Source organism: Cryptomeria japonica, chromosome 5, assembly GCF_030272615.1.
Source record: "Cryptomeria japonica chromosome 5, Sugi_1.0, whole genome shotgun sequence".
NCBI classification, from domain to species: domain Eukaryota; kingdom Viridiplantae; phylum Streptophyta; class Pinopsida; order Cupressales; family Cupressaceae; genus Cryptomeria; species Cryptomeria japonica.
Window position 1 is genome coordinate 213,150,282 of NC_081409.1, and position 12,603 is coordinate 213,162,884.

The 12,603-nt window shown below is 35.1% G+C and overlaps 2 protein-coding genes across 7 annotated transcripts; one reads left to right on the top strand and one right to left on the bottom strand.

Moving 5' to 3' along the window:
• Positions 1-201: 201 nt before the first annotated feature.
• Positions 202-1,148, bottom strand: LOC131030179 (putative germin-like protein 2-3). The gene is made up of 2 exons (XM_059220197.1): positions 999-1,148; positions 202-898 (listed from the first exon to the last, which is right to left on the bottom strand). The coding sequence occupies exons 1-2, from the start codon at positions 1,123-1,125 to the stop codon at positions 369-371; spliced, it is 657 nt and encodes a 218-aa protein (XP_059076180.1). The 5' UTR covers positions 1,126-1,148; the 3' UTR covers positions 202-368.
• A 474-nt stretch (positions 1,149-1,622) lies between these two features.
• Positions 1,623-11,974, top strand: LOC131030182 (uncharacterized). 6 transcript variants are annotated; one of them, XM_059221359.1, is made up of 13 exons: positions 1,623-4,181; positions 5,799-5,874; positions 6,060-6,107; positions 6,306-6,369; positions 7,818-7,966; positions 8,067-8,370; positions 8,471-9,030; positions 9,125-9,304; positions 9,384-10,015; positions 10,130-10,209; positions 10,300-10,706; positions 10,808-11,106; positions 11,204-11,974. In XM_059221359.1, exons 6-13 carry the CDS (start codon positions 8,306-8,308, stop codon positions 11,966-11,968), a joined length of 2,988 nt encoding a protein of 995 aa, XP_059077342.1. In that variant the 5' UTR covers positions 1,623-4,181; positions 5,799-5,874; positions 6,060-6,107; positions 6,306-6,369; positions 7,818-7,966; positions 8,067-8,305; the 3' UTR covers positions 11,969-11,974. The 6 variants fall into 6 exon arrangements, with proteins under 6 accessions (XP_059077342.1, XP_059077340.1, XP_059077341.1 ...); XM_059221357.1 differs by having other exon boundaries at positions 5,799-5,865; XM_059221358.1 differs by lacking the exon at positions 5,799-5,874.
• Positions 11,975-12,603: the final 629 nt, after the last annotated feature.

Here is a 12,603-nt window from a genome sequence, read left to right on the forward strand (position 1 = left end):
TATTTGATATAACAAATATATAAATTAACATTATTAGAATTAATGATTCTGAATTTGAACAAATATTTTAAAAAATATCTATGTAAATATTATATATTTTATTTAATATAAATTAATTAAAATGGAACTCCCTTACATGATGAAAATCATTTCGAAAACCTTTTAGCTATTATATACTGACTTTGAAGCGATTGAGTGCTATTTGATTTATAATTGCATAACAAATACTAGTTTCTATAAAGATTACCCATCAAGCCACACACATCAAAAGCTATGATTATCATTCTTATTTCGTTAGCCTGCCTGGCCACTTCTTCCATTTATTAAAAATTGGAAATGATAAATGAGGAATGGCTAATAGGAAGCTGTTACATGAACTTGCCCTGGATGAAATCGATAAGTGCTTTGTCGCTGCGGAAGGCCTTGGTCAATACACCATCTGGCATGGGAGGATTTGCGGCAAACAGAGAATTGGCAGTAACCTGAATTCCTGGATTCTGGCTGCTCAACCCAGCGATGGCCACTGCATCTCCCACCCCAACATTCTGCTGGAAATGTAGCAATCCCTTCGGAAACACAAACACGTCTCCTTTCTCCAACACCTTGCTGTGAAACTTGTTTGTTGTATCGATGAATCCCACTAGCAGCTTGCCTTCAAGTAAAACCAGGATTTCTGAGGCTCTTGGATGCGTGTGAGGAGGAATAATTCCATCCACAGCGTAGTCTATGCGGACCAACGATATTCCCAAATGGTTTAACCCCGGAATCTGGTTAACGTTGGCTGCTGTTACGTTAGACCCTACGGCGTTGTTTGTGTCCCCTCGTCGCAGCCCTCCGAAGAAGAAGTCCTCTGCTGAAACCATTTTGGGGTCCTTGCAAGAGAAGCCGTTCACCGAAACTGTTCATATTCACATTCATATTCATGTTTGCTTAGTACTCTTACATATGCATAGAGAGCTAAAGTAGAAAAAAACGAATTTCCATGCATGAAACTTTACCTATGCCTTGCATGTCTGCAACACAGAAATCTTGCAAGGAATCAGGATCTCCTCCCATCACACGGTCGCTGCAACAACATATAAATACACACAGAAAAATGAAGCTCAAGCGCAAGTAGCCTGCCATATTTCCCAAGAAGAAGATATCAACTGAGAATTGAATGTGATTGAAACGCAAACCACGATTTAACATTATATAGTGGAATTTGTGAAGGAGAGAATCAATGTCAGGTCGGCAATACCGCGTAAAGCCTTTAAATATGAATTAAACACGGCCTTGACGTTGATGACCCATTCAACACATCCATTCAAACCTCCAGAAAAGGCACTGAATGAACTTATGGATCCAGGAGGCGGCTAGATTCAGGAAGGGAAAACAAACGACAAAAAACGTAAATAGCATGGGGTTCCTTACATAGAGATTGATCTATAAAAAATCTTAAACGCTGCGCAATATGGTACCAAACAAACGATAAAACGACGAAAAGAAAGAAAGAACAAAAAACGACAAATATCAGGATTTAGACAAACATCCTTAGAGGGTACGTCACTACTACATAATAGGGATGTTTAAGACGTTAATTAAAGACAAAACTTTAAGTTCGTCTTAAACATATATTTTCATCAAAGTAATAATCGAGAACCCTTTGTTTATGCCTTCTATCTACAAATACCTTTTGGAGTAATGCACTAGTTTTAATCATGCTATTGTCAACATAGTGTATGATCAATGATGACTATCTCTTTTTTGCTTATGCTCTGTATGCTTTCCTCATATCCTTGGTTTATGTGGCATGTGTCCTTTGTAGTTCTGCTATAACCTCTTTGGGACTGTCACAACAGTAACTGGCTGCTTTATGAAGTTTTCTCTATGTGATCATGTATTGCACTAATCCCTTGACATACCTTGTCATAGTGATGTCCACTTAGTCTAGGTCTCTTATACACTGTTCTTTAGCTTGATTGTTCACTGTGATGAGGACTTTTGCTTACTTTAGCTCTTCATGATTCTACTGCTCCAAATCTTCCCTATTTGTGACTTCTCACTACTATTGATAGTACTATCTTCTTCTTATATTGTTTGTTATCATTGCACTGAGATCATAGCTATGACATATCTTTCATGGATTGGTCCTCAATTATTTTGACTGAGACCAATCATCTTTTATGCTAGTCATTGTATTTGCTAGATATGAATGTCAATATTGCATAAGTCACTGTTTCAACTAATCACTGCCCTCGAGCTATCACCATTATAAGATTGTGAACTGTGACCTTATACATACTCTGTACTTGGCAAACTCTTTACAAACTGTTTCATACTCAGATTTTTCTCACTATAATGTGAAAGGAGGTTAGTCTTTGTTGTCTATGTGTCATCTCTCCCTCTGCTAAGGTTTGACTTTCAGATCAAATGACTGCTACGAAGACATGATGATTGTCATTGAAAGACTGTTTATTAGTTTTTTATCATCTTTGATGACTGATTTGAAGCCTTGTTCTACAATATCGATGTCCTAAGGCTAGAAGTGTTTATGTGCATTCATAACAATCAAAAGACTGTTCCTTACACAGTGATCTTTTTATTGACTTGGTGTTTTAAAAAAAAAATCTTTCATTAGTTACCACAACCTGTCATAGGTCTGCAACAATACGATTGTGTTTAGTTGTAGAGACTGTATGGTATGCATTGTCTGATTTTTGAAGCTTCTCTTGAACTATAAATGAATACATTTTGCAAAAGGTAACACTGTACTCTATCATGTATCAACAGGGTTGTTCTTCTGTTTTGAAGGTTTTGATCTTGGAAGCCATTTTACTTTCACAGTGATCTCTATTGTTGCTCTCTGCTCTATCATTAGGTGAAAGAGGCTTTCTATGATTTTGTTGAGATGCAACCATTTCTTATTGCTCATTCATCTTAGCTCTGTGTCCTCATGCTTAGGGAATGAAGTGACCTTTGACCTCAAGCTTTATCATTACCATTAACCTCACCATATTCCTATCATAACTATATCTAACATTGTCCTTTTAAGGCTTGATTTAGATATCCTATGACTGTCACAACCTACTGTGATCATCGTTGCCTAGAAATGTTGATCTATGAATGTCTTCCATATTTACTGTGGCTTCTTTTGGTCTAGGTTACTACATTTGAATTGAAACTCTGTCCTCTGTCAATGGATTCTTTGTGTAGAGGATGTGCCTTCACAAGTTTGCTGCTCTAACAGTCCCATATACCTTTGGTATATATAGAAAATAATGCCCTTTAAGCTGTTGTTGTTCCCAACTAGGTCTCATTATCTTGATGAGACTGTGCTCTTTATCTTGATCAATGCCCTTACATCTCTGTGTCATTGTCCCTCATTTCATTTGTATGAGTTGTCAAACCTCTTGATCTGTGACCATTCAAGGGTTTATGACTTCCTTTCTAGCTTTTGTCCTCAATCATAATGCCATTTAATATTGTCTGCCAAAGCAATGTTGTCTAAGACTTCTACAACTGATACACAAACTTATTTTTTAGAGACAAAATATCTCTCTATGTCCTTCCTAATTTGGACTGTCAAACCTTTATATTATACTTGTGACTGACAATTGTCACTTTTCTGCTCTTTAGGCTACTATAGGTGTGGTATCTATATGGTTTCTCCATGAATCCTTTGTTATCGCTTTAGTGATTGCTTCATTAGTTTTGACTGCAACTTTGTGAAGTGTGATCTCATCCTCATGCCTTTTGAATAAAACTAGCTTTGATATCGTGTCTTCGCTGTGATGTTCTTGTCTGAGTTGATGCCTATAGGTTTTGCCCTTTGTGATCTTTGTCTAGAAATTACAGTCCATGTTATTTGTACTGTGTGCATATGACTGCAAATGGTTTCTAGGAACACCACTGTTCCAGATGCTTTGCTGATTGGTTCTTCATTATAACCTTTTGACTTGCAATTTTTGGAATGCACATAGTTACTATTTGAAGGCTCTGTGAAAATAGCTGTGAGAGTGTTAATTCTGATTTGATTTGTGTTTAAAGTGGAACCAAAGAACACATGTTTATAACAGAAATAATGACATACTTTATTCATTTTCAGAAAACTGATTACGTCAGATACATTGGCAGATTTATATCATATCAGCCCCTTCAGATTTTACCAATTTCAAGTTGTGTTACCAATTCGAGTACAGGTATGGATTCATGGGCATGACAAAAATAAATAAAAAATCCTTGGGTATAGATACGGGTACTGGTACATCCCGCTAATTGTTTTATAGAAAGACTACTAAAACCTTAAAATATTTCTCAACATGTTTTGAGTAGAAAGAATTATGGTACTCTGAATATTTGTGTATGGTTTGTCAATCTATGGATAACTAGTTGAGCTCCCACCCAGAAGCTAAAACCATAAGTAGCGAAGAGGACAAAATTTATAACACCAAAGCCAATACCATCAATGATAGCCAGTTGAGTTGCACAACTCATTGGTTCTTTGCATTGTTGAGCATGCATTTGAAGAACATGATCCTCAACACAAAATGAAGCTATGGTGTGAATGTTTCTCAATGCATCTATTGCCACATGCACAGGTTTAGCCTCTGCCATCTGCAGTAGTCAAGAGCAAGCCTATTAATATTGGTATTATTTTAGATAGTTGAACTGGATTGATTGGTTGAGAAGGTGTCACTTAAACCCTGGTGGCCTAGAGCCCCAAATCTCAACCCAGGTCTTACTTTCCCGTGTGTATGTAATTAGCACACCATAAAAAAGTCATGCATACTATTTTTCTGGTTATGGACCCTTACATAAAGAAAAGAATGATCAACAGCTATGGTCAAAAGTACTTTGGATTTGGCACTGAATTTCTTTACCATATTGAGTTGCCCCCATGATTGGAACACTATCAGAACAAGCAGAGAAATCAACACAAAAGCCATGTGCCAGCTGGATAAAAATGCAATAAAAAGCCCCGAAGTTATGGTAGCTGCATTTTGTATCATAAGAAACATTCCGTTTTTAACCAGGCTTTTGTATATAGATCATTTATTCAATCACTATCTTTTACTGTTTTTGACTATCCGTTTAGTCTTGTTGAATGTGCTTTGTAAAATTCCATATGATGCTGGGCTGTAATTTCATTTGATTATCCATGACTATCACAATCCATTGTCACATTAGTAACCTAAAGATTGTCTTTGAAACTGACATCGCTCCCTTCTTTAATGGTTCTGTAACTATCCTTCTAGTCTGAAGCATAGGAGTGTATCTCTGTTCATGAGTACTGCTCATAAGGCTCATGCTAAGGTTGGGTCTTGCTCCTTTCACTGTCAATGCTTGGCATGATGGCAGATGCTAACTCTGCTATCAATCACTGACTGTTACAGTCTCCCTTGGACTGTGTTTGCTGCCCTAGGACTTCATTTTCTTTGAAATGTGTTGTCTCTTTCTTAGACCTATTCAAACCAAAGAGATCTGGTTGCTTGATATTTTCTCCTTATTTGGACTGTGAATATCTCTTTTTTTGGGGGGGGGGCTGTGAAAAGGTTAATGGACTGAAACTATCTCACTCATGATCCTTGAGGCAATACATTGCATATATACCTCATGATGATATATGACTACGCATTTCCCTTTGAATAGTCTTTGATGAGGGTTTTTACTCATATACCTGTGTCTTTTATTCTCAAAAATCTCTTTATCATTGTATATGGAACCCTAGCTCTTTCTTTAATAAAAACAAAGAGTCTTTTATTCAAACTAATAAATTCTATGCGTATATAATGACCTTTTGCTTTCACGAACAACAGAGTGGAGCTTGAGGAGATATGACTGACCTGTTCAAGTAATAGCTGTGTTAACATACATGTATTTCAGGTTATTCAGGTTATTCTACGTTAACAATTCATAATTAATTTCTATGTAAGTTTTAATCAAATCTTCATTTTTTTTAATTTCTCAAGCTATATTTTAGAATAATTTTATGGTTTTTTTGGGCTATATGTTTTCATATATTTTAATGGCTATTTATGTTATGATCCTAACTAGCATCCACACACTTTTCTTTGTAGGTTTCTGCTAGGCTATTTTCTTGGTGTCTATACAAAATGACAGACCAGGTATTTATATCATTGTTTTTGGTATTTGTAGTCTTTGTAAATCGTGTTGATGTGTGTGCTTGGGTAAAGGAATTGGTTTACTTATGTGTCGTATAATCATTACTTAGACTGTTTGACAAAGATATAATAGGTGTTCTCTGTATTTTCTCTATATTTTGCTACTCATTCTCTAATTAAATTTAAATACACGTGTTTTAGGTTATTCTACCTCAACAATTCTACTAGGCTATTTTTCTGGTGTTTATACGGAATGGCTGACCAGGTATTTATGTTGTTGTTTTTTACTTGCAGCATCATTTTAATGAAATGAAATACTAACCTAGGATTAATTAGGTAGTACATAGAATAATACTTCATATCATTTTTATGTTGGAAAGATTGTATCTTGAGATGAGACTATGTTGCTTATACCATGCACACTGTTACAGAGATCTTGCTCTTTGTTGTGTTTTGATGACTTAAGGGCCTTGTGATAACTGTCATTAACTCATTTATGTGATTTTTTGGTTATTCTGAAAACTTTGACAGCTTTATTGCTCTGATACCCAAATGTGTAAAACTATGATGGAGATTCCATACAATAGTTTATCAACAATGATCTAAATGGGGAACATGAATGACTAGAGTTCTCTAAGAAATATTAACCTGAGAAACTGATAGGAAATGAGAGTTAGCAATCACACAATTGATTACAATAGAGATTCACCCCATTGAGTCTAAATCGTATACCAACTACTGCATCTAACAGCCTAATGGAGGACGATGCAAGGAGCACTTTTCACCCGAGTCTGAATCACCAGTTTTGCCTTTATTATTGTTACCTGTATATTGTCTTTATGAGTCCTTACACTGTCTGGGAAGTCCTTAGACTCTTCGGGTATTGCCATGGTTAATAAGCCTGCTCACTGAGATTGTCCTTTTGTCATCAAACATGGAGTCTAAACATTCAGGTTTCATGTGTCTGTAGATTATCCCAGCTTACTAATCACCTGTCAACTGTCATCTGAACTGTTACTCGTGAACTATTCACTTGTTTTTATGAACAATCCTTCGCTTGGTACTGTAGAAAAAGAAGTTTGTTAGGTGGTAGGAATACATTCTTATTATAGTTTGATAGGCTAGTTTGTATCATGCCTTCATTATTCTATCTCGAATGTTGTTCAAGTGAAAGCATCCTTCTTTCCATTGTATAGATAACAAAAGGCTTTGGTAATAGGATCTTAACAACTTCAGAAATGTGTCTGTGCAGTTGTATATATATATATATGGTTTTTCATGTTTCACATGATACTTGGTAGACATTCTTTTTTAGATCAGATTTCATCTAGAGGACATAGGATACCTGTCCTCTTGCTCCAAGTGTGCCCCGATATTGTTAATGTAGATTGTTACTTACCTGATTTCATGACTATTGGCTTTTGACTATTGACATGCTATTATTTATGTTTAACAAAATAAGCATCGATACGATGAGGTCTACTTTAGAGTCTCACTACCCAAGCCTAAGAGAGGTTATTTCCAATTTTGTGTATCTCACCTTAAAGCCATGTTTTCGAAGTTTCAAATTTCTTAAGCTATAACATATCTTGCACCTAAGAGTCACGTTCTCTTCAAAAAGAAGTAATACTCGAGTTATAAGTCCTACTCTTATTGTTGATAGTACATGGTGCATTTAGGGAAATAACACATCATCATCATCTGAATATTTAGATGAGCGAGCAACAAGACCTGCTCCAGGGACAAATGAATACTTCAATGAAATGATATATTGCACTTGCAATAGGTGCCAAAATAGGAAACTAAAGAAGCGGCGACTTGTTGGTATCCATAGATTGAACTATGGGGTTTATATAGAAGAGGTACACTATAATTAACAAATTATTATTCTTATAATAAATAAAGGTTCGCATTATTCAATGCATTATTATTGATCATTTCAATTGGTTTTTTGATAAAAAGCCACTTCCAATTCACAATATTCCTGAAGAACCAACGAATGTCACCGATGATAGCCACTCTGAAGATGAAGAACAAGATACATTTATGGATGAAGCCACTTCGCAGATAAATGAGGCTGGTGTTGATGAATTCATCAAAGACTTCTACACATCTTTTGAAGAAGTTATTGATTCCCCCTAGCTCAGTTGGCTAGGACGCCTGTTTTTTCAAATGCAGATACTTCTATATTGGCAACACTTATGTTGTTGTTGAATTTGAAGGTTACACATGGATTGACAAATACATGCTTTACTGATATATTAAGGTAGGATTTGATATTCGTATAAATTAATGCTCTCGATGTCTTGAGTTTTTTTAATAATGTGTATACTTATCTTATCAAAATCATTTGTTGCGTCATGTAGGCTTTTGGCAAACAAAATACTTCCAAAGGACAATAAGTTACCTCATTCACATAGAGAAGTATCTTTAGTAATGAAAGATATTGGAATGGAGTACAATACATATGATGCATGTCCAAATGACCATATATTGTACTATGGAAGCAATGCAAATTTGCAGCAATGCCCAGTGTGTCACATAGGTAGATATTGTCAAGATCAAGTATCCAAGAAGGTTCCTTATAAAGTACTACGACACATTCCACTAAAGCCAAGGTTCGAGAGGATGTTCAAATGCAAGGAGTTGGCAAAATATATGGATTATCATGCACATGGGAGGAGCCAAGATGGTGTCATGTGTATGGCCGCGGATAGCAAACATTGGAAAGAGATTGAGGAAAAATGGCCACATTTAAGAAATGAGCCAAGGAATGCAAGAATTTCTCTAGCAATGGATGGTGTAAATCCTTTTCGAGATCTTAGAACAACATATTCTGTTTGGCCAGTTCTAATTATTAACAACAATCTCCCCCCCTGGATGGCAATGAAAAAGGAGCGTGCAATGTTAACTCTTATCATACCAGGTACTAGAATATATGAATGCAGTGATTTATTGAAGATTATATTAAAATATTTTAATTCAGTTAAAACCTGATAAAAAACTTTTTGTTTACTTAGGGAAGTATCAGGTAAAGGATATGGATGTATACATGGAGCCCCTCATTGATGAGCTTCGTGAATTATGGCATGGTGTAAATATGCTTGATGTATCAAGACCTATCAATGATAGAAACTTCCTCTTTCATGCTATGCTTATCTGGACAATTCATGATGCCCCGGGGCTCTCTATTTGCTGTGGTAATATATTGTAAATTACATTTGTAATTATTGTGTCCATTGTACCATTTAGTAAATATGGTTTCCATTCTTATTTTAGGGCTACAAACAAAGGGGAATCATGGTGGTCCATCATGTGGGCCAAAAATGTTGTATAGGCAATCAAAGGATCTCAATAAAACTGTATATGATGAGTACAGACAATTCTTACCACAAAATCATCGTTATCGAGTGCATAAGAAAAATAACTTCAATGGAAAGGAAGTGGAAATGAGGAAGCCAAGAAGGATGAACCCTGCTAGATGGAAAGCACTGTATGATAGAAAAGAAGGGACGGGCTTTCCACCAGGAATGAAAAGACTCTCTATTTTCTACAAATTAGACTATTATGAGAACTTGCCAATAGCCCACCTATTTGATACTATGCATATCGGGAAAAATGTGGCAGAGTGCTTGTGGAAACATCTAAATGGAACCAACCTTGAAGCACAAATAAAGTTACGAAAGGACCTCCAAGTTGCCAATGTCATGCCGAACATGTGGTTGCATGAAAACAACTCATATGATCATGCTCCGTGGACTTTTACATCAAAGGAGAAAGAAAACATCATTGATACAATGAAAACCATAAGATTTCCTTCTGGCTTTGGTGCAACATTAAAAAACTTATTCACAAGAGATGGATCTGAGTTCTCGGGCCTAAAAACACATGATTGGCACAATTGGATAAAGGTAATTTTGTAGTACATTTGATTTGTTGGAAACATAATTATAAATTTATATATCCTAGTGATAATATCAATTCATGTATATTTTTAATATTGTTATTTGTTAATGGTCATGCAGTATGTGTTGCCTGCAGCAATACCAAGCACTTTTGATCGTGATGTTAGGTTAACTATTTACAAACTATCCAAATATTTGAGGTATTTTGAATCAATCATTCCTACTCTTCCATGACTTATAGTCTTGAAGTAATCATAAATATTTATTGTAATACATGTTAATACTTGTAGGTGGGTCTCATCTAAAGAGATACTTCCAGATGACTTGAAGTATTGGAAAATGAATGTTTCACTTTTGATGTGTGATATTCAAATGTGCTTCCCTCCAAGCTTTTTTAATTCTCAAGAGCACTACCTTGTACACCTAGTAGAAGAGATTGAACATTGTGGTCCTATTCATATTCGAACAATGTGGCTTGTGGAGAGATATATGAAGGTTTTAAAACAATTTGTTAGGCAAAAGGCTCGTCCAGAAGGGTCCATGGTTGAGGGGTACATGGTTTTCCAAGCAATGGTTCATTTGAGTGAGTACTTACCTCAATTGCATCTCGAAGCTTCGCGATTATGGAATTATAGCCAATCTCAATCATTTGAAGGAGAAAAATTAGAGGGTCAAGGGACTTCAAAGAGGATAAAAGGTATACAAAAATGTTGGAAGTAGTTGTTTTTATCTTAAATTTTATAATACATGCTTTTAAATAATTATTAATTTATTGAACAATTCTATTTTTCTTCATAGATGCTAAGGAGTGGGAAGCATTACATTTGTATGTTGCATACAATTCTGATTTTATGTTGGAATGGATGGAGAAGTACGCTGAACAAAAGAAAGTAGAGGATGAAAAGGCATGGGCCAATATATATAATATACATGGTCAAAACACTGTTCGAGGATTGCCCGCAAGCCATAAAAGAAAATGGTCGGAGAGATGCTCATGGAATTGGCTAAAGACCAATATTGAACACGAAGCAACAAAAGGGAGAAATAGAGTGACACAACAACAACTGAATTTCGTGAAAGGATCTATAAATGGGGAGGTGATACATATATAGTAACATATTGGAGATATTAAATAAATTGTCTTTTAAATTTTGTATTCTCAAATCTAATTATCTAATATTTATATGAATTTAGGTAACATATTACGAAGGAATGTGGAATTTTGGTCATCACTTTCGCATCAAAAAGGTTGATGAAAAGAGACAAACTTATGATTGTGGAGTTTCAACATCATTTGAGGTAGAATGTCGTTCACATGCAAATGATAGACAACCAATCACAAGCACACTTCGCTATTATGGAGTGCTGGAGGATATTATAGAGCTTGATTTTATGTCTTTCAAGAAAGTTATTTTTCATGTTGAATGGTACAAGCTTATCAAAGTGGGTGAAGAAAAAACTATCTTTATGCACAACAATGGATTCCATATGATTAATACATCTAGGTTTGAAGCCACTTTTGAACCTTATGTGTTTCCAAATCAATGTGACCAGATATTTCTCATTCCAAATTTAGAACAACCTGGTTGGTCATTTGTTATTGATTATGATCCAAGAGGACGAAGAGTAACATATGTTGAAGACAATGAAGATGCAGAAGTCCCCCTTGATGATGAAAATAGCGTAGATGGAGATGATGAAAATTTTATTGTCAATGATGCATATGACCAGGATGAAGATCATGATGAGTTTATTGAAGTGTTCGAAGGACATGAACAACCACATGAGCATCAAGTCCATGAAGATGATGAATTTATTGATTTTAATTTGCCTGTAGTTGAAGATGATGAAGACCATGAAAATGCTAGTATTAATTTATTTGTAGATTTAGGGCCCATTAATGATGAGGTATTTATGCCATCAAATGAGGAAATTTCATTTGAGGATGACATTGTTTGATCACCATGATCACTTTAATGATCTCTATGTATTTGATTGCTACACTCTGACTTTTATGGTTCTTAGTCTCGTCTCTATGAATGCTATCTTATTTCATACAACTTACTTGCAAAATTGTTTTACTATTGATCTCAATAGATAAAGAAAAAAAACTAATTGGTAGTGAAGATGTTTTAAGAATTCATTACTCACCTTGAGCAGTAAGTGTGTGGAAACTAGAAGATTGTCCCGTTCAAAAGATAGCCTACAAGACAAAAGCACAATTACATTGTCAATTCATCTAACAATATTTTCTTTTGTTTAAAAATCAGAATTTCATAGTGCAATAAAATCATTAAAATTAACAACCGGGGAAAAAAAGAAGTCTAAAAACTGCTCCATCTCCATCAAATTCAAATACTTAGTCTTAAAGTATAACAAATATCATAGCTTGCTCAGTTACTTAAAAAAACAAAAATAGATTGAGTAGATATATTTCACATTAAAACCATTTTAAAAGATCATTTAATAGAAAGTGTCTTGAATCTACAAACACATCACATTGAAAAGCAAATAGTGAAGACCTAGTGTTGAACAATCAAATCTGCAACTATTTTCTCATTGAATATGAAGGGAAACAGATTGCACTATCTAAA